Raw genomic sequence first — 23190 nt, 5'->3', positions numbered from 1 at the left:
CTTGTGAAATTTGATCATTAATGGCAAATACTGACAGCAGTTAATTATACATTGACAGAATAATTAAGAGGAGATATATGAATATGGAAGTTTTACCTCCAGAATCTCAATTCTTCTCTCTTTCTCTGCCAACTGCTTTCTAAGTAGCATTATTTCAGCTGATGCTGGATTTAATTTGGGGTCTAAAGTTTTTATTACCTGTTTAAAGGAAAAAAACAAATCTCTTACATTCACTTTATCTTGTCAAATACTGAAATAAGAACACAGTGTGTAAAATCTGTGTAAAGTGGAACATTATCCAGAAAGTGATCCAGGAGCTAACTATAACTTGTTTCACATTCTAATTTGAGTAACAAAAATAACATTCTACAGACTAGAAATGGTGTAAAAATTCAGTACAAAAATGGGAAGATACCCATCCCCAAATCAAATATCCTTCTCCAGGCTCAGTACTCAGAAATAGTTACTTAGCCTTATCAAGCTTTGAGCACTGAGGTCTTGAAATAACCCTTTTCTACCTTTAACTTGAATCAGATAAATTAAAACATTTTTTAATTAATTAAAATGAATTCAATAGTTATATGGGAACTTGCTATCTGTACAAAGTAGGAGTAACTAACACAAAAAAAAATCTTAGCAACAATCTTTTACTACCATTATCTAGTTAGATGTAATTCAATATATAAGATAAATATAATAGACATTGATGATTTTGTCTGCAAATTCTAGAGTATTCAATCATATCCATGTAAATTACCAAATGTGAGCAAAAACAAAGTTTGATCAGAATGTTGTTCAGAGACTGAACTAAACTATGTAGTCAGCAGTATGGTAGCAAATCAACTCAGAAATATTAGGTATAAATACAAGCAAAACAAGTTTCCAATAATAAGGTCATCTGTATCACCTAATTACAAATCTATTTTAAAAGATTTAAAATTTAATGACAAGAAAATTTCATCTATGTTTATAGAGGTAAAGAAAAAAGAGTAGAAAGTAATATCCCTAAACATTACTGTGGTTCATTCAAAACGATTCACTGCTAAACGTGGCAGGCACTGTGGCAGATGGGGCTGCAGCAGTTTGCCAGAGTCAGGGCAACTGACTCTTACGAAGTACCTCCCCTTATGAAGTACACATTGTAAAAGCAGACACATTAGTTTTTAAATCATAATTACAAAGAACACATAAAAATTGGTTGCCTCTAAGTGATAGAAAGTATGGTTGTGACTTTTCTATATTTTCTGAGCTTTCTATCATGTACATATGTTACTATTTTAACCTCTCCCCTGAAATAGTGTAAGGGTAAAAAATGAAATCATGTTTACCAAGAAAGCAACTATTTTTTAAATGATAATATTTGATGATGGCAAGAATACAGTATTCATTGTCATTGCTTTGTCCAATTAGTTATAATACTTTTAGAATATCATGTAGAAATACATGTTAAGCATCTTAAAAATGTTCTTATCCTTTGACCCAATAACTTTGATGCATTAACCTAGGAACAAGGTTAACATAATAAACCAAAATAAGGGGAAACTTTCTGTATAAATATGTTTCCCGTAGCCTTATTTCTAGGAGCAAAAAAGACATGGAAACAAACTATTTCCAACAATAGGATGTTGACTAAGTAAACAATGATATATCTACTCAACTGAAAGAATATTATGTAGCTAACTCTTTAATTTTGCAGTCTGCTCCATACACGAGTGTATTGTTTGCTGCTGTATTCCCAGTGCTTACCATGACAGGTGCTTGATAAATATGAAGCTATATTTATATAACATGAGGACATTAAGTTTAAAAATACAAATCACACGATCAAAATCATACATGATACGATCATACAAATTGGGTGTGTGGGTGTGTTATGGTAAACAATCACAGAGATAATAGGCACTGAAAAAAATGCACTGTTAACAGCAGTTGTCTCTGGGAACCTTTCAATAAATTTTCTACTGAAAGCATTTACACATTTGTAACAGAGACACTGAACTGTGGCAGACTGCCCGGATGTTTAGTAAGTCGGCCTCCTGAAGTTGGGTGCAGCCACCTGCCTGAGTTCTGCCCAATGAAATGCAAGGGAAGAGATTTACGCCTGATCCATTACATATGTCCCACACGATCTTGGCTTGTCTTCCCTCCTCTGTAGCTGGACAATGTCGAGTGAATCTGAGAACCCCTTAGTGAAGAAGGCTGACCCTTCGTCAGCTGGGGGCTCTGAATGACTGCATAGAGTACGGCCCCTCCCACACTGACGACTGAACTTCATGTGATCAAGAAGGGAACTTCTGGGCTTCCCTGGTGGCGCAGTGGTTGAAAGTCCACCTGACGATGCAGGGGATACGGGTTCGTGCCCCGGTCCGGGAAGATCCCACATGCTGCGGAGCGGCTGGGCCCATGAGCCATGGCCGCTAGCCTGCGGGTCCAGAGCCTGTGCTCCGTCCGCAACGGGAGAGGCCACAGCAGTGAGAGGCCCGCGTGCCGCAAAAAAATAAATAAATAAATAAAAAGAAAAGAAGGGAACTTCTATCTTGCTAAGCCTTGAGATCTTGGGGCGTACCTGTTGCTGCAGGTACTATTTACACCTTAATAAATAAAAAACTTAAACATAAGGGAAGACATGTTAGTATTTTAAGGCTCTGTCATAAAATTCTCTTCTTTTATTCAGTAACTAAAAAAGGGCACATTAACATTCTTTGAGAATACTTACAGTTAATTAGGAAAATATATTCATGGAAATAAAAGATTTTATGAGAACAGTACTTACAGATATTTAAGAAAAAGTATGAAATAAGGAAAAGAATAATTAGTCTGGTGAACATTTAGACATTAACTGTCTAATACAGACTTAATGCTAAAACAATTTAAACAAGTTTGGTGAACATTTAGAACATTAACTGTCTAATACAGACTTAATGCTAAAACAATTTAAACAAGTTTGCAAAGCTCAATTTTCACAAAGGCAAATGTTCACTGTAAGAGCTAAAGATTACATACCTTACAGTAGTCATTTTCTCTATATGAGGTCACTACAATCAATATTTAACTGTCCCTATGAAGCCATGCGTAGTATTTTCTGATGCTGATGAGTGAGAGGGAAAGAACATGAGGACTGAGGTGGAGACGCACCAGGAACCTGACTGGCAAGGCAGGGTAGTGGGGAGCAAAGCGATGTGACATAGATCCAAGAAGAGGTGGGATAGGCCCAATTAGAACCCAACTCACAAAGACTAAAACCCTGAAAGGTAAGCCACTCACATTTCTTGCTTTCTCTAAGTACATTTTGTATCTTTCCTCCATTGCTTTCATATCTTCATCTTTCTTCTGAAGAGCAGCTTCAAGTTCGTTGATCTTTTGTACTGTTATTGAAAAGAAAATGAAACGAGCAATTTAAAGTACTCCCTCCTCACATAAAAAAATATATATTTTCTAAAGACTGATAATGAGAACTTAGAAGAGAAACATTTCATTTCTTCTTTGTAGTCAATTCTTATCTAAAACTTTTGAACTACACCCAATACATCCCTGATCATTTTGTATTATTTTTTCTTAAAAAATATCTCTAATCTGCTTTACTGAGTTATTTTTCTCCCTTCTATCAAGTATTTCATTGAGCAAATACACCTTACAATGTAAGCACAACCATCACAAAATAAAGCATTCTTTCTACATGTTTGAAGTTCATTTTAATCTGATTATAAATTATTTTATTTACACTTCCATAGTATTAATTTTATTATATTTTACAATGTTTGATACTCCTATATATCAGGTCATTTTATTAGATTTACCTTTTTTTGCTTTAGGATATGATCATTTATTAATTACTTAAATCACTAAAAATTATTATGATTCTTATTTGCAATGTACGTATCTGCCTTGCCTGAAGACTTATATACACAGTTCTTGCATCCTTCAACTAAAAAAGTCAAGTCTTTACATAAAGTCTGATCCAGATTTTTACAAATACCTACCATTCTGGTTTACATCTGGCTGGAGGTCTTCAATGAGCTCTTGTTTCTTCTGTAATTCTTCATGGACCTCCGTTAGTTTTTCCCTAAGTAGTGGAAAGAGCATGGAGCTTTGGAGCCAAACAGACCTAAGAATGAAAACTGGTTTCTGCCACATAACATTTGTGGACTGTGGGAAAGTCACTTTCTGATCCTCAGTTTCTTCATCTGTGAAATGGGAATAATACCTGCCAAATATTCTAGGGGTTGGTTATGAGGATGTAAACTGCCTGACACATGGTGGGTGCCAAAAATTTTACAGTTTTCCCCTGGCCACCCTTGCTTCCTAAGAAAGTTAAATATTTTATAGGTTAAACATCCCACACTTCCACATAATCTAGTTCTGACAGTTGTCTGCTTTATAAACTCTTCAAACGACATTAGCGATAAAAAAATGTAGGAGTTTGGGATCATGAGCAGGTAGGCTGACCCTTTTACCATGTTCTTCTTTTCACTTTTGATAGCAGTGGTGAACACTGAATTGGCATCAGCGTTTTTACTTTTAATAAACAAAATCAGAAAAGGATATTAATAACTTCAGAAGCTTTTAAAACCCTTCCCCTCTCATATTTGAAATGAAAATCAGTTTTACTTACATATGAGCTTCCAACTTCTGCTTTAGTTTGCTGGACTATAAAAATTAGAAAAAGTTGCTGTAAGATAACTATTGTGACAAAGGTAAGTTTTCCAGACATTGAAATCTCTTTACCTCCTTTTGAAGGGATACTATATAAAATTATAAATGTTTTAAAAATTTGTATTTCTAATAACATACTTTTAAAAACAGGAAATTTTAGGTATATTCTTACTTCAAAGAAGAAAGAGAAAGAGAATAGGAAATTAAATTAGGAAGAGTAAGTATAATAGCAGAAAGAAAAATACTTCATATTTTTGAATACAATGAAAATAAAATTTGAACTCAAAGGAAAATAGCAAATGCAAGCTGAATGTGATATATTGAGGAGTATCAAACATTTAAACTCCTAAAGAATCATCCATCTAAAACACAAATTTTAGGATTTTAGACCTTCACTAAAGAATAGACTTAATGAACAAAAATTATCTCTATAATAAAACTTTATCATTATAAATGCAAGCACTTTCAATATTAACATCAAAATGAAGCAATTGGATTTTGTTAAAAAATAAAATTTAAAACACAAAATTTCCTCTTTAAAAGAACTTAGGAATTTAGGAATTAGATTGCAAAAAGGAATTTAGATTGCAATACTAGTTCTGTATCATCTACCAAATAGTTTGAAGAGTTTAAAATATATAATCTAAAATGTAATTTGGACACCAATAAATTTTTTTAAAAAGATAAATTTAAAATCCTTAAAACACTGCAATCCAAAATGTACTACCCCAAAATGATCCCATTTAAAAATATTTTTTAATGTGGCTTAAAAAAATTTGTATTAGAGAGGTTACAATACTGTATATATGCACATATGAGATGCTGCCATGCATGAGATGATTTCTATTTTCCAAGCCCCCAGGGAAAAAAGAGAAAATCATATAAAGCGTATAAAAGACAGAAAGAAAACTCAACCCTTTCAATCTTCCTTTTCATCTCTTTATTTACTCTCCCTCATCAATACAAGTATAGTTACCTAACATTCTATCCAATCAATATCTAACACACATCTAGCCCTATCTTTTTTTTTTTGGAACAGAAAAAGTTTTATGGAAGGGCCAAGCAAGGAGAATGGGCAGCCTATGCTCAAAAAGCCTGAACTCCCTGATGGTTTTCAGGGAAGAGTTTTTATAGGCAAAATTTTGAGGGAGGGCTACAGGGTGCATGACCTTTCTCTGATTGGTTGGTGGTGAGGTAACAGGGCAGTGCTCTAGAAATCATGTGCTCAGCCTGAAGTTACCATCCTCCACCTGGGTGGGGATCTTACTTCCTGTAGAAGAACTCAGAGATATATTGTTATGTATATCCTTTGAGGAGGAACCAGGACCATCCTTCATCTGCACTGTTGTTTCCTGACCGCTCCTCCTCTGTTTCTGCATTCCCTCCCTTCCCTAATTAGTAACTGTTTGAATCTGCCCTTTAGAACTCAGGTAAGGTCTAGGAGGCCAAAGCCTTTTTCCTTAAAACATGAAATGGGAGACAGAGAAAGACTTTTGTACCTGGGAGGGCTCTACAGCGTCCCGCTCAGTTTCAAGCATGCTTATTGGGATCATTGTTTCTAAGCCTCTTCCATGAGCAGAGCTAGGAAATATGCACACACACACATACACAATGCACATACACAACATACTTTTTTGTATGTATGTTATAGTCAACAAAAAGGGCTTTTTGTTGAAATGAACATTTTGTCCTTCATTTTGCTTCCTAGACTCCCAATAGCATAGCCCACTGAGGAGCTATTGGCACAAAGCCCATTTAGTATTTTGAAGTCTTTGTGAAGAAAGCAGTTCTTCAATTTGAGTTTATGGATCCAACTCCCATTTCAATGTTGTTCATTTTCTCTCTCATATATTAGTTCAAAAAAATCTCTGCTCATCCATACTATTTTACAAAGTCTATTTATATTTTCCAAATGCCAAACTTTCATCAAATAATTCTCTTGGGGGACTGTTTGAGATGCAAGCTGTGGCAGAAAAGAAGAGGAAAGAATGGTCTGTGGGCCAGCCCACCTGTGCTTTGCTCTCGTTCTGTAAGTTTGCTAGTTGCAAGTCCAGACTGAGAATGAGCTACACAGGTTGCTAACACAACAGAAACACACCTTCTTACAAGGGATATTAACAAGAATATGGCCCTGAGTCCTAATTTTAGCTTAAATGCTAGGCTATAAAAGAAGTACAAGGGACACTAGATTAAGGAAGGATTTAGTCTATACTGAAAAGCATGAAGATAGGATGGCAAGTGCAAAAGAATCAAGGGCAGATATTCGGTTTCTGTCACACTTCCCAATGGAAACAAAGGAAAATATTTGCTGTAATACTTGTGTGATCTTGAAGACAGGTCCAATGTGTCAAGTATGACATCAGCCCTATCTTTTTGTTGTTGTTTTAGTTAAATACATTCCTCCCTCAATTATTACTTCTTCTCCTCTCAGTATATAGAGATTGAACTATATAAACATCGCTAGTTCTATTCAGACTTAGGCTGTTTGATCTTTTTTAAGTCCTCTTACCGCTGCCCTCACAATTGTTTGCCATCAAAAACCATGAGAAATGGCAAGGCCATGAGTCTGTATGAAAGGAGGGAAGAAATAAGGGGTGATGTACTTCAAGACTGCTTTAAGATTTCTGTCCTTTGGAGGTTGATGTGACCTACTTCTTGAATGTTCTTTTGCTAGAAATCATTTTCTCATTCTCTCTTTTCCTCTATTCTGACTGCAGATTACTCTCACTAGGGTTTTCTCAGGCCAGTCCTGTTGGGATCCCAGCAAAACTGTGAAGGCCTCAATTGTAGCATGCTCCCAATCAGGAATTACCATGAACTTAAGGGTAGCTATTGAAGTAGGACAGATAGAAATCACCTTCCAATCCATATGATCAATTTATAGGCTTCAAGTTGGCAAAATCACTGCATCTGTTATGCATATATATACGGTATTTAAGGGCACCCCCAATGATAAGGGTAGCACTTGCAAGTACAAGATTAATTTGGACATCAGGACCTATTACAGAGAGTCCATACACAACAGAATTATCATAACTTTTAAGTTACTTACACTTTCTCCTTCAGACTTGGAGCCTTGTTCTTGCAGAGACTTCTGGAGGTCCTCAATCTGCTGCTGCAATTCTCGAATTTGTTCTTTGCTCAGCCTATTATAAGATGAATCACACGTGTTTATTTGTACTGAAAGTCAAAGTAGTTAAGGATCTATAAAGGTGCATTTATGCAATTTAACTCATAATGTATACATTTAATAGCAATAACCAAAGCTGAACAATTATCTGTGGCTAGGTATAATATATGGTATAGTAGCCTACTTTCAAGGAAATATTCTTTAAAAAAAGACATTTTTATCCTGAAAGCATACATGCCCACATTTAAAAATTTAAGGTTCTTAATGAGTCAGTGGCAAATCATAACGTTTCTGCACTGTACTCACTGGTATAAAAATCAGAAAACTAGCTCAGTTTTCCTTCAGTTGTATTTTTAATGAATGGAAATTAGGTTTCCATTTCTTGTTTCAGATTTCACAGGGTGTTGGGAGAAGAGGAAGGCCACCATTTTCCAACCATTTCTTCATGACTTTTATTTCAACTAAAGAGATTGGCACTAGCAACTACTGCAGCTTTTTAACTTGGCAAAATCTCATTAAAGATGGATGGGATGGGGGTGGGGTGGAAGGGAGGTCTAAGAGGGAGGGGATGTATGTATACGTATAGCTGATTCACTTTGTTGTACAGCAGAAACTAACACAACACTGTAAAGCAGTTATACTCCAGTCAAAAAAACAAAAAAACAAAAAACCCTGCTTAATCATTACTGCCATTGAAGTTATCAGCAAGAGAGAGAGAGTTACTATCTGTCTGACTTTCTCTCTTCATATATATATGACACAACACACCTGCCCATCATGACACTCCATTTTTCCAATATTACAGTTATCACATAATAATTATCTATTCACATGTCTATCTTCCTATATTAACAGCTGAAACTTAGGATCTCCAGTGCTGATATTGAACCATATAAAACAGCAATATTTAATGGTCTCTTCAGAAAGCTAAAACGTTATTTTTCTTTTAACTGCAGTTGATGTAATAGTATACATACAAGTTGAGAGACAAGGTTCAAGTGTCTTTAAAATTCCTGGTGGTCTCTAAGATCCAATAAAGGTAGGTCAGATAAATCCAAATACCTTCATTGTCAGTATGCTATTATAAGAGGCAGGTTAGCAAAGTGGTTAAAGAGCACAGACTCTGAAGTCAGGTTGACAGAGGGTTCAAACGCAGGATCCAGAACTTACTAGCTGTGTAACTTTGGGCAAGTTACACCTTGCACCTCAGCTTCCTTGTCCATAAAAAAAGAGATAATTATAGTTACTACTTCATAGACTTATTGTGAGAATTTACTGAGTTAATATTAAAAAGTGCTTAGAAAAGTGCCTGGCACTAGTAAGCACCATATAAACGTTATTTTTTTTAAACATTATAATTTTTGAACACCTCATTGATATCAGATAAGTACACCACTTGCTTTAAACACATTATCTGTAATCTTCATAAGAACCTGCAAATAGGTGTCATCTCCAATTAATAGCTGAGGACACTAAGTGTGAATTTAAGTAACTTGCCCAGTTTAAGTAGAGGTGGAATTCAAATTTGACTCCACAATCTACATACCATCTATGCACAAGACTCCAGCTGAAAACCAGATTGTCATTTATTCATCTGTTAATTTTTTGTCATTTGTGAAGACATCTAAATGAAATTCAAGAATAAGCAACTTGCTTTAACAAAGTCTGCTAAAAATAGTGGGTAGTGAGATGAAAAAACAAAAATCGAAACTTGTGCAAATCCTAATTATTGGAACTACAATATCTTCCACTTCTGCGAATCAAGATTCTGTGGTTAGGTAATTAAATCGCTATGACTATCAATTATGAAGGAGTGTGTCAGTCACCTCTGCTCAGTTTCCAATTCATTCATCTTGCGGTGCTTCTGTTCCAGCTGTTCCTGAAGTTCTTCAATACGTTCATTCTCAGTACCTTCCTGCTGTAATCGAAGCATCTTATTTTCATGTTGCAGTCGAATAAACACCTCCCTGATGTTAAAAAGCAATTAAAAACAATTTTTTAAGTATAAGAGTTTTTTAAATTCTTTGCTTTGTAAAAAAGAAAATTCCTGTCCACTCGCTAGCTGTCATTTTGAAACGTTACCAAAGCTTCTGAAAGTTCTTAAGAAAAAACTGTGCATTGTAGTACTATGTCTCAAAAAAACAAATGGTAAGTTTTTAAAGGTACAGGTATAAGATTATACGTCAATAAATGTTTATTATGTAAATCCCTAAGACATGATATGAATTATTTTACTTTGATAATTTAGAAACTATTCACACTAAAGGTAATATATAGCATATCCTTAGAAAACATATAAATAAAAAGCAGATTTAAGAAACTACAGTTTGCTTTAAATTTTTAAGTATACTCTTATGATAATGACAGTCATATGAGTGTCTCTAGACTTTTTGTTTTTAGAAAAAATTTTTATTAAAGGTTTACATACATGTTTTTAAAAATGCAAATGATAGGAATGGTATTAAATTAAAAAGTAATGCTTCCTACCTGCTGCCCTCCTAAATTCCATTCCCCAAAAGCAACTAATTTTAATTAATCACAATATTTGTTCTTCTGAATGCCAGCACCATCACTTTAAAAAATGGCTATTTTTAAATGATTAATATCACTGGATATTACTAACTAAAAAGTGCAAGTTAGTTTCCAGCCCAGCATGTAAGGAGCTCTATCTTAACAGCAAAAAGCTGAACAAATTGAAAATCAACAACTTTATAAACATTATGCAAAGTGAAAGAATTCACTCATACACAATCATACACGCATATTGTATGATTCCATGTATATGAAATGTCCACAACAAGCAAATCCATAGAGACAGAGTAGATTACTGGTTGCCTGGAGCTGGCGATGGAGGGGAGGCAGGAATGGGGAATGGCTGCTAAGAGGTGCCGGGTATCTTTTGTGGAGGATGAAAATGTTCTAAAACTAGATAGTGATGATGGTTATACAACTCTGTGATTACACTAAAAACCACTGAACTGTATATTTGTAAACGGGTGAATTATATCTCAATAAAGCTGTTTAAATAAAGAGTAGAATTAGAAGTAATTAACAAATAAAACTGTTGCCACAAAAAAGGAAAAGAAAATTTTATACCAGATTAGTCAAATACCTAGAAGTAAACATAGCAGTAAAATACCAAAATTAAAGTTAGGTCAAGAGGAACCTCTAAAATTTGTATTTTGTTTAACTCCAGCTTAATCCTCCTGCAATTGACAGCTCCTCTCCTATTTTTTTCACCAGTGTGGATCTGAATGCCAAGTATTAAAAAGGTTTTCCTTAGTGTTTAAAAGAGGAAATTCCTGTCCACTCAATAGCTGTCATTTTGAAGTATTATCAAAGAGATTAAGGATAAAAAAATAAGTTAAACACAATAAAGGCTGTATTATATAAACTAGAATATGTTATTCAGCTAGTAAGTGAAATTTTATTTCTGGTAAATTTTTAAGCTTCCATAGTAGCAATAACAATCTGATTTAGAAAGCATAAGCATGAGACAAAGTAATTTTCAAGCCCTATGACTCGTAAAATGGAAAATGTTAAAGGCTTAGAAATTTACAAAAGGAAGAAGAAATCACGTTTCTAATATTAAGTATGGGTTATCAATTAATAAAAACAAGTTTACCTATATTCCACTGGCATAATCTCAGCAGCAAGATTCTCATAGCTTTTTGTAGCAGATGCATCTAAACAACATCAGCAACAAAAAAATAGATTAACATTTCAGTATATCTACCATTAACAAAACCTTTTCTAAATGCAACAAAATTCACCTGTTTGGTTTAGGTGATCCTGTTGTACTTGTGAACATCGAAGCTCTTCATTTGTTTCTTTCAGAGTATCAAGCTGTTCTATTAGTCTCTAAAAAAGAATTGTTTATATAAGCAAAATATTTACTTCTGCCCACAGGCAATTTAATTTATGCTTAGAATAATTTATCTTAATTTAATTTGATAATTGTTCCTTAATTAAAAATGACAATGTTTTAGTTTTAGTGCTAAGGGGTAATTTCTCTTGTATAAATCACATAAATAATAGACTTTATACAACACAAAGCTTGTGATTTTCCCCATTAGATAGTTTATCTTTGAACCAAATGAATGTAATTATGCAACAGAGCACAAATATGCAACTGTAGAGTAATAAAAGTACATGGACTTTGGAGGCAAATAGATCATGCCCCGAATTCAGTTTCACTATTTCCAGCTATACTATCTAAGGCAAGTTATTGATTCTTTGGCTTTAGATCTTTATCATCAAAATGAGAATACTGATTCATAAGCCCCTGCAAAGGTGTTCTGAGTAGCGAATGAGATAAAGTTTGTCTAATATCTAGACTATAGTCTGGTGTGTAAGAGATGCTGGAGACTTGTTATTTCCTTCTATTACTCTAAGTAGCATACTGGAAGTATGAATTTGTGGAAAAACATTATTTCCTAGGGATAGCATGCTAGGACTTCATATCATTGGCTATTTTATTTTACCGCTGACAGCCAATGACAAATTTCTACACTCTGTACAAAAGGCTCATGTTTAAATGATTTTCCCGGAACTTGAAAAGTACTTTAACATAAAATCATATTTTAAATGTTATATTTCAAATCAGTAAACAAAACTCTACTTAGTCCATTATGTGGTTCAAATCAACCTAACAGTAAATTGGTTAGGGTCCAAGGGTCCTGACTCCAAGGGTCCTTAGGCCAGAGTGCACAGATGCCGTAGGAATCTCTGAACATGAACACTATAAACTATAACTACAGTCAGGCATGAGGACCCCTATAAATCTGTTCCTTCATAAATGCAATTCAAACACTAGCTAATTTGTCAAAATCAACTTTTCCAGAACTCTGAAAATTAACCAAGGGTCGGCCATGATCTGAGGAGCACTTGTTAAAGAAACTCTGCTAAATCTCAGAACAGGGAGCTTTTTGTTCTTCTAACTATTCTTACTACTATCACCCTCTCCCCAACTCTGGAGTAGCCTTGAAAACCAGCAGACTTTCAATCTTTGTAGCTTTGTTCCTGTTTTTTGTTTTGGCCGCACCACACGGCTTAGTTCCCCGACGAGGGACTGAACTCAGGCCCACGGCAGTGAAAGTACTGAGTCTTAACCACTGTACCACCAGAGAATTCCCTCTCAATTTCTATGGCTTTGAAAAACAGCAGCTTAGCCACCACCAGAATGGTCAGACTGGATATGAAACTCCTCCTAAAAAAGCCCCATGCTTAGAGAACTGTCACTATCTGGTCTGTCTAGAAGCACTCTGGAGAAGCCCCAGTCATACTTTTCATTGACTGATTTGTCAAAAACAATCATCAGCAATTGTTTTCACTATAGCTGCTGGAGGCTGTGATGCCAGTTAGGGCAAACAAGAGCCTTGCCAAAACCTTACAAGGAAGAGCTGAGAAACAAGAAATCCATAGAGGACTTAGAAAAGTTCTGACATATCCCTGGAGATCCAGGAGGCCAGCTATATATAGAGTTGTGTGCATGCCCAGAAAAGACCTGAGAGGGCCCCAATGTCTCAGCTCTGGATAAACTTAAGGCCCTGTGCAAACAGGAAATAAAGGCAAAGGCAGAGTTTGAAATTGCCTAAGAATTGAAGACGTTTTCCAAAATACACACTGAGTCCTTTGGCAAAGGTTGGGAGAGTTATTGGCTCAAGGCATCTATGGAAATATCTGACTAATCATTAACTGATCTCAATGGTAACTGAGCAGAGAATTCAGTGGTTGAACATTACAAAGAAAGAAGATTTTATAGAATTAGTCCAAAAGAGTCACTAAAAAAAACAGCAATAATAACAAACTCTGAGGTTGAAGGAAAATCTGGATTTCCAGAGTTGAAATATTATATTATTTTAAAGGTCATATTTTCAAAAAAAGTATGAAACATGCAAAGAAACAGGACAGTCCCAATGCAGGAAAAAAAAAGACAAACAGTTAACAGAAAAAGTCAATAAGATGACCCTAGTGGGTGGACACACTAGATAAAAGACTTCAAGTGAGCTAAAACCTAAAGAGCAGGAAAAAATTTTCAATTCATTCTGTGTGGTATCATCTTGATACCAAAACCAGGCAATGACATCAAAAGAGAACTACCAACCAATATCTCTTATAATATAGATGGGAAAACACTCAACAAAATACTAGCAAATTGAATCTAGCAATATATAAAAAGGATTATACCCTATGACCAAGTGGAATTTACCTCAAGAATGCAAACTGATTTAATATCAAAAATCAGTGTAATATACCACATTAATACAATAAAAGACAAAAACCACACATCATCTCACTGACCCAGAAAAAGCAGATGACAAAATCCAAAAACCTTTCAGGATAAAAACATGCAACAAACTAGGAATAAAATGAAACTTCTTCAACCTGATAGAGGGCATCTACAAACAAAACCCACAGCTAGTAACATACATAATGATGAAAGAGTGAATGCTTTCTCCCTAATATCAGAAACAAGAGAAGGATATCCACCCTTGCCATTTCTATTCAACAAAGTACTGGAGGTTCTAGCCAGAACAATTCGACAAGAAAAGGAAATAAAAGGCATCCAGATTGCGAAGGAAGAAGTAAAACTACTTGTATTTGCAGATGTCCTGATCTTCTATATAGAAAATCCTAAAGAATCTACTAAAAACTATTAGAAATACTAAGTGAATCCAACAAGGATGCAAAATACAAGATCAGTGTTCAAAAATCAATTGTATTTCTATACATTAGCATTGAAAAATCCAAACATGAAACTGAAAAAATAATTTCATTTATAATGGTAACAAAAAGAATAAAACACTCATGAATAAAGCTTTAAAAGGTGCAGTCTTGTACAAGGAAAACTACAAAACATTGTTGAAAGAAGCTAAAGACCTAAATAAATGGAATGTTATCCTACAGTCATGGATCAGAAAGTTAATGCTATTAAGGTGGCCAGATTTCCAAACTGATCAACAAATTCAGGCAATCCCTATCAATATCTCAAACTGGCTATTCTTCAGGAATTGCTAATCTGATCCTAAGATTCATATGAAATGCTAGGGACCCAGAATAACCAAAACAATAGCTTTAAAAAGAAGAACAAAGTTGGAGAACTCGTACTTTCCAATTTCAAAACTTACTACAAAGCGCCAGTAATCATGACAGTGTGGTACTAGCATAAAGCTAGACATACACATCAATGACAAAGAAAAGCCGAGAAATAAAGTCATATATTTATGGCCAAATGATTTTTTTTTACTTAAAAAAATTAATACACTTTTTTGCAGAAAAACTGAACAGATAGTACAAAGTTCCCATATATTCCCTCATCTCCCCCCATTCCCCAATTTTCCCTATTATTAACATCTTTCATTATTGTGGTTACCTGTAAGAAATGATGAGCCAATATAATAATAATATTATTATTAACTAAAGGACATAGCTTACATTAGGGTTCATTCTTTCTGTTTCACTTTTATGAGTTTTGACAAAGGTATATCCATCATTACAGTATCATGGTCAATTGATTTTTAACAAGGGTACCAAGACAATTCAATGGGGCAAGTCTTGTCAACAAATGGTGCTGGGACAACTGAATATACACACACAAAAGAATAGAGTTAGAAACCTATCTCACACCACATAAAAAATTAATTCAAAATTGATCACAGAGTAAATATAAGAGTTAAAACTAGAAAACTCTTAAAAGAAAACATAGGAATAAATCTTTATAACCTTAAGGGGTTATTCAATGGTTTCATAGAAACACCACCATAAAACTAACAAAAGAAAAAATAGATAACCTTGACTTCATCAAATAAAAAAACTACTCTGCTGCAAAAAAAATACCATCAAAAAAAAAAGTGAGAAGACAACCCACAAAATGGGAGGAAATATTTGCAAATCATGTATCTGACAAGGGACTTATATCCAGAATATATAAAGAACTCTTAGAACTTGAAATTAAAAAGGCAAATGACAAAACATGGGCAAATAATTTGAAGAGATATTTCTCAAAGATAATTAGAAATGGCCAATAAGTACATGCAAAGATGTTCAATATCATTAGTCATTAGGGAAATCAAAATCATAATGCTATACTACTTCATACCCACTAGGATAGCCAAAATTAAAATTTAATATACTTAGTCAAGGATGTGGAGAAATTAGAATCTACAAATTGCTGGTGATAATGAAAAATGGTTCATCCACTTTAGAAAAGTCTGGTAGTTCTTAAAAAAGTTAAACATAGTTATCATATGATCCAGCAATACCATTCCTAGGTATATACTCAAGAAATGAAGGGGCTTCCCTGGTGGTCCAGTGCTTGAAAATCTGTCTTGCAATGTAGGAGACGCCAGTTCGATCCCTGGTCGCGGAACTAAGATCCCACATGCCGCACAACAACTAAGCCCGCGTGCCACAACAAGAGAGCCTGTGTGCTTTGGAGCCTGCGCACCACAACTAGAGAGAAGCCCACGCGCTACAATGAAGATCCCACGTGCTGCAAGGAAAGATCCCACGTGCTGCAACTAAGACCCAACGCAGCCAAAAAATAAATATTAAAAAAAAAAAGAAAACATACGTCCACATAAAGACTTGTACATAAATGTTTATAACCACATTATTCATTTAATAGGCAAAAAGTGGAAACAACCCAATGTCCATAAACTGATGAACAGATAAATAAAATGTGGTATATCCATACAATGGATTATTATTCAGCAATAAAAATGAAGTACTGACACACACTACAACATGGTTGAACCTTGAAAGCATTATGCTAAATGAAGGAATCCAGTTACAAAACCCACAAAGTGTATGATTATATATTCATATATATAATATTCGTATATTATATATATATTATATTCATATAATCTATAGAGACAGCAAGTAGATTAATGATTGCTAAGGCTGAGGGAAGGGAGGCCAGAATGCAGGGTAACTGCTAATGGGCACACGGTCTCTTTTTGCAGTGATGACAGTATTCTAAAATTTGATTGTGATAATGGTTTCACAACCCTGTGAATACACTAAACACCATTAAACTATACCTTTTAAATGGCTGAAATTTATGGTATATAAATTATATCCTAATAAAGCTGTTAAAAAATTGCATCTATGGTCCTTGCTCTCAAGGAGCTGACAGTCTAGAGCTGGAAAACATGCACTGAGACATGACCTAGGCTCTGTGACTTCATCTTCCCATATGAAAGAAACTTACAAAACCCCATAAAAAATGTCTACAAGACTTTCTTTTATATCACCAATTTCAATTTGGAGAAAGACAGAACGGATTACATCACTTCCATTCTTAAAACAGCAAGGACAGTATTAAAAACTAAAACAAGACATACATATTACATATCAATTATATTTACGTTTACCTCTTTTTCCTTAAGTAAAGCTTCGTGTTTTTCTTCAAGCCGCTTCATTTCAAATGCTAGTGTGTCCGCCCTTTTGGTTTCAGAGGAAAGTTTAACGTGAAGATCCTGAACCTTTTATCGGAAACAAAAGTACAAAATGAGAGTATATAATATTGATAGCTTTTCAGAGTTCAATAAATGAGAAACTGGAAATAAAATTTATACTAAGATTATAGTCTAATTCTAAATATTTGTGGACTCTCTGGGCTTGGTCCTAGGTTGCAGCAACGTGGCTAAATGCATCAAGAAGGTTGGAATTGTGGGTAAATACGGGACCCATTATGGTGCCTCCCTCAGGAAAATGGTGAAGAAAACTGAAATCAGCCAGCATGCCAAATACACTTGCTCCTTCTGTGGCAAAACCAAGATGAAGAGATGAGCTGTGGGCATTTGGCACTGTGGTTCCTGCATGAAAACGGTAGCTGGTGGTGCCTGGACCTACAATACCACTTCTGCTGTCACAGTAAAGTCTGCCATCAGAGGACTGAAGGAACTGAAGGCCCAGTAAAGCACCACCATTTGAAATGTTGCTAGCCTATAAAAATTGGTTAATTTATATAACAAAAAAAAAATTTGTGGAAATGGCATGTAGATAAGAATAAACGTAAGTTTTAAAATACACAAATAATAACTTAGCAAAAAAAAAATATCAGCCTTCTACCCTGTTTATCTAGGTTGTTTGATAAACAGCAGAAGAGAATATTTTAGGCTATAACTCCATTCTCTAGGCATTTATCACTGGTTACCAGAAATACTAACAAAACAATAAAAATGTCCAAAAAATATACAAGCTCAGAAGCCAACAAAAATGTAAAAGACTTAGACAACTCAAAGTTAAACTCTTTTCAATTTTACTGATTTAAAAAATCAAGATATTTTCTTACCTGTCTCTTGTATGTTTCTAATTGTGTACGTGCTGCATTTGCCTTCTTTAATTCTTCTTCTAGGCTGACTGTATTATGCATATACATCATGTTTGTTTCCTGTAAAGTTTTCACCTGCTTGCGAAGGTCATTCAGATCTTGGAGCTTCTGACGATATATCTCAACTGTTGACTCCAGTTTATTTGCTTTATCAGAGGTAGCCCTATAATAACAAAGACTAAACATTACTGTGTAAAAACTAGTAAGTACACATAACAATGTTATTCTGGCTGTAAAATGAGTCTTCCCAATGAACTATCAATTGGTTAAAAAAAAATGAGAGGGACAGAGAAAAGAAATCATAAACTTTGCGAGAACTTTGGAGACAGACTCAGGCCTAAAACTGTCTAAAGTTCAACCCTTCCGTTATAAAGTCATCAAAATAAAAATGCTTCAAATTTGACAAACTGAATTATCAAACTATTTTATATATCAGAAAAATGTATAAAAAAAGAATGGTTTTCTAAATATAATTGAACAATTCTGAGCTGCTCTGTAGCTTACAGGCCAATTGTGCTTTGTGCATAATATTTAATGTAGTTCTGCTCTAAGTATTTGATATACTAAGGAAGTTGACTCAACTTATAATTTGTTTAGCAAAGCACTTCCCTTTGGAGTTGTGCTTATCTGACAACTGGGCTAGAGCAAAAATAAATAAATAAACCAAACCACTTCAATATCACATGCAAGTTCAAATTAATGGTTATAAAGATTTCGTTTAAAATAAGGACATTAAAAACTGTGCAAGAAAATGGCTGATTAAAAAAATTTAACAGAAAATATAAAAGTCATGTGGATAGACTATTTGCTTCAGTAACATTTTACAGGCAAAAACTAAATATAAATTTTATATTGTCAAAGACTATAAGACAAACCTGAGATAACCTTGAAATAAATGCTAGGATTCTTATCTATATTTTATCAAATGTCAAAATGTGGTTTGTGACTGCATTTCCTTACACAAAAATTTCACAAGATATACTAGTAAGCACAAGAAAGTCAAGCCAAATGTATCTAAAAGTAACTCAGCTTACAAATTTTTAAGAAAAAGGTATCATTTTCTTAAATGAGAAATAAGAAAAAGGTTTATGAAACTGTCCTAACAAGAATCAAATGTTATCCTTAAACAGTCCATAACTATCAACAAGCATAAAAGAAGTAAAGACTAGGAGGCTGGATAAAAACTGATCAATACTTGATACATAGGGAAAACTCTAAGAATCCCTGATTCAAATATGGAATACTGAAATGACTAAGTAATAACTTAGAAGTGACATAATTATATTTAGACATGCCATACCTAAGAACATCTATTTCATCTTTCAGGGCTCTTGTTTCCTCAGCAAGACTAGTCAACTCATCATTCCTATGTTGAAATTCAATTAATTGCTTTTCAAGTTCTTCACAGTGAACACGGTAATCATCTTTTGCAGCTTCGAGCCTTGCATAAAGAAAACAAGTATTTATAATGTAATTTCCATTATTTGTTTTCTTACTGAGATATGAGCTTAGCAAAACTTACTTCTAAAATGTTTTTTTGGATTCTGCATTCAAAAGAAGAAAAACTAAAGTTTTCAGCTGTTGGTTTTAAAACAGACCTGAGAAGCAACAGATGTTCAGAATTTTCATTTTTACTTCTAAAACACTGAGCTTGGTTTTCTAGTTCAAACAGGAATTTTAATTTCAAAAGATGAAGAGAAAATGTATATATTAAAGTTATCCAAAAATATACATAGCGTGTAAAGTAGTAAAGTATTAACTCTAAGTATAGACTATGATAAAGAATAAATACTTCAAAGCCTAGAACAACAAAAACTAAAATGACAATACAGTAATTAAAATATTAAAAAATTATTTGATCAACTGAAAATAATGCAAAAAAGGAAGAAAATAAACCCAAGACTAGATATAACAAATGAAAAATAGAAAATCGATAGACCTAAATACAGCCATGTCAAAAATTACATAAAAGTCAAATGGACTGAACATACCAATTAAAAAGGCAGAGACTATCAGACTGGATAAAAAAAAGCAAGGCTCAAATATATTTTAGTTACAAGAAATATTTTAAATATAAAGACACAATATATTAAAAGTAAAAAGATGAAAAAAAGTACCATGCAAACAGTAAGCAAAGAAAGCTGGGGTGGTTATATTAACATCAAAAAAATTTTAAAGACAAAAAGTATTACCAAAGATAAAGAGAGACAGTTCATAATAATAAAAGGGTCAATTTATCAGAAAGACATATCATAAAGGTATATATAAGTAAAAACAAAATTTTAAAATAGATAAAGCAAAAACTAACAGAATCAGAGATCCACAAATCGATAATTACTGTCGAAAATTTTAACATCAGTCTCCCAATAAATGATAGAACTAAACAAAAATGTCAGTAAAAATACAGAAAAGATCTGAATAACACTATTAACGAGTTTGATATAATTAATATTTATGATACAAGTCAGTCAAAAAAACAGAACACACATTCTTTGCAAGTACACATGGAACACTCACCACAATACAACATATGATGAGCAATAAAATAAGTATTATAAATATTAAAAGATTGAAGTCTCATGGAATATGTTCTCTAACCACAAGGAAATTAAATTAGAAATCAGTCACGATACGAAGTCTGTAGAAAAGCCTTAAATATTTAGAAATTAAACAACACATTTCTAAATAATCCCCAAGTCAAAGAAGAAATCACGAGGGAAATTAGAAAATATTTCAAACTGAATAATAATAGAAACACAATCAATCAAATTTTGGGGACCCAGCTAAATCAGTGCTTAGAGGAAAATTTACAGCTTTAAAGGCTAATTTTAGAAATGAAGAAAGCCTTAAAATCAATCATCTAACTTGAAGAGGCTAAAAAAAGAAGGGCAAATTAAATCCAAAGGAAGTAAAATAAATAAAGAACAGAGCTCTAAAACTTACAATATGGAAAGTTAATAAAGGATGTTTGAAAAGATTAATAAAATTGATGAACCTCTAGCAAGAGTGACTAAGAAAAATGAGAGAAAACACAAATTACCAGTATCAGGAATGAAAAAGGAAATACCACTACAGCTCCTACAGTCACTAAAGGGACAATAAATAGAATATTATGAACAACTTTATGCCAATAAATTCAAAACTGAAATCAAATAAACATATACCTTGAAAAAAACAATTTAGCAAACTGACATAAGATGAAACAGAAAATCTGAAAAGCCCTATGACCATTACTGAAATTACATGTGCCATTAAAAGCCCTTTCACAAAGAAAACCACAGATCCCATTGCTTTACTGATAAATTCTATCAAATACTGAAGGAAAAAATAGTATCATTCTTACATAAACTCTTTCAGAAAATAGAGGAGGAGAGAATACTTCCTAATTATTCTATGAGACTAGCAAAACTCTGATAACAAAACCTGAAAGACATTACAAGAGAAAAAAGTTACAGACCAATATCTATTATAAAGACAGACACAAAAACACTTTCAACATATTAGCAAACCAAATCCAGTCATATGTATATAAGACAATAAAATATGACCAATTGGTTTTCCCTAGAATACAAGATTTTTTAACATTCAAAAATTAATCATATTAAAAGAGTGAAAAAGAAAAACCAAACCATCTTCTCAAGACGCAGAAAAGTCATTTGACAAAAAATCAACACCAATTAATGATAAAACTTGTAGCAAGGCAGAAATAAAGGGGGAACTCCTTCAATCTGATAAAAAGCAAATTTAAAAACTCTACAGCTAGCTTCATAATTGACAGTACTTAATTGAACATTTTCTCCAAAGACCCAGAACAAACCAAGATGGTTGCTCTTGCTCAAAACAAAGAAGATAAATACAAGGCAGAAATAATACAAGGAAGAGGTAAAGCTCTATTAATAGACAAGGTGAGTGTAGATTCCTTAGGATTTTCTACTTCAATAAACAACTAGAAGAATCAGTAAGGAAATTAAGAAACTTTGCAAGACAGAAAGGTTTCAAAATACAAGACACAAGTTTCAAGATACAAGATAAAAGTTTCAATATACAAAGATCAATTGTGTATCTATATATCAGCAGTAACTTTTCAGAATAATGTTTTGTGTTTGTAACAGCAAAAAAATTAAATATTTGGGAATAAAATTAACAGAAGACACACATAAAACTATGATGGAAACAACAGAAAATTGCTAGAGAAATTAGACTTAAATAGACGAAGATACTACATTCATAGACAGAAATTCTCAATATGGTCAAGGTATCAATCACATACAATCCAAATCGTAATCACAAAAGGTTGTTTTTTTAACAGAAACTGACTAAAAAAGCAAAGGATAGAAGAGGTAAAACAAATTTTGAGGAGAAAGAACAAAGTTGGAATACTCACACTACCTGATTTTAAATGACTTACTCTAGAGCCATAGTGATCAAAATCGTGTCTTATAGGCATAAAGATAGAAAAATTGATCAATGGGAAAGAACTGAGTCCAGAAAATGACCCAAATTTTATGGTTGTATCATTTTTCACTAAGGTGCCAAAGCAATTTGACAGAGTAAAATAAATTTCTTTTCAGCTGATGATACTGGAACAACTAAATACTCATAAGGAAAATAAAAATAAAGCTTCACATCCACACCTCACACTAGTTTCAAAAAATCAGTTCAAGATGGATCACAGACCTAAATGTGAAAGTTAAAACTATAAAGATTCTAGAAGAAAACCGTAGAGTGTATTTTCATGACAAGGGAGCAGACAAAGATTTCTCGGACAGTGCACGAAAAGCACTGATCTTAAAAATACTGATAAATCAGACTTCACCTAAGTTAAGAACTTTAACTCTTTCAGATACCATTTGAAAAATGAAAAGGCAAGCCAAGAATGGATGAAATATTACTACCTGTATATCTGACAAAGATTTTGTATCCAGAATATATATTTTTAAAACTCCTACAACTCAGTAATAAAGACAAACAACCCAATTTAAAAATAGGCTAACAGTGTGAAGAGACGATTCACAATGTAAGATATATTGCCAATAAGCACAAGAAAAGGGGCTTACCATATCAT

The 23190-nt window shown here is 33.6% G+C and overlaps 1 protein-coding gene and 1 pseudogene across 2 annotated transcripts in view; one reads left to right on the top strand and one right to left on the bottom strand.

Moving 5' to 3' along the window:
- Positions 1-23190, bottom strand: part of HOOK1 (hook microtubule tethering protein 1) — a 67688-nt gene that overhangs the window by 7805 nt on the left and 36693 nt on the right. Inside the window, exons 10-20 of the mRNA XM_079943824.1 lie at positions 19426-19566; positions 18087-18288; positions 17164-17274; positions 11557-11644; positions 11409-11469; positions 9610-9750; positions 7706-7799; positions 4613-4647; positions 3981-4063; positions 3265-3365; positions 97-198 (exon numbers count right to left, since the gene is read on the bottom strand). Coding sequence (XP_079799950.1) covers positions 97-198; positions 3265-3365; positions 3981-4063; positions 4613-4647; positions 7706-7799; positions 9610-9750; positions 11409-11469; positions 11557-11644; positions 17164-17274; positions 18087-18288; positions 19426-19566 — 1159 coding nt within the window. The remainder of the gene's footprint in view (positions 1-96; positions 199-3264; positions 3366-3980; positions 4064-4612; positions 4648-7705; positions 7800-9609; positions 9751-11408; positions 11470-11556; positions 11645-17163; positions 17275-18086; positions 18289-19425; positions 19567-23190) is intronic.
- LOC307193586 (large ribosomal subunit protein eL43-like) lies at positions 17300-18015 on the top strand (annotated as a pseudogene). The gene is made up of 2 exons: positions 17300-17331; positions 17428-18015. The product of its transcript is annotated as a large ribosomal subunit protein eL43-like (transcript).

Source organism: Stenella coeruleoalba (genome assembly GCF_951394435.1).
Source record: "Stenella coeruleoalba genome assembly, chromosome: 1".
Taxonomy (NCBI): Eukaryota; Metazoa; Chordata; class Mammalia; order Artiodactyla; family Delphinidae; genus Stenella; species Stenella coeruleoalba.
This window is presented reverse-complemented; position numbering and strand designations above follow the sequence as displayed.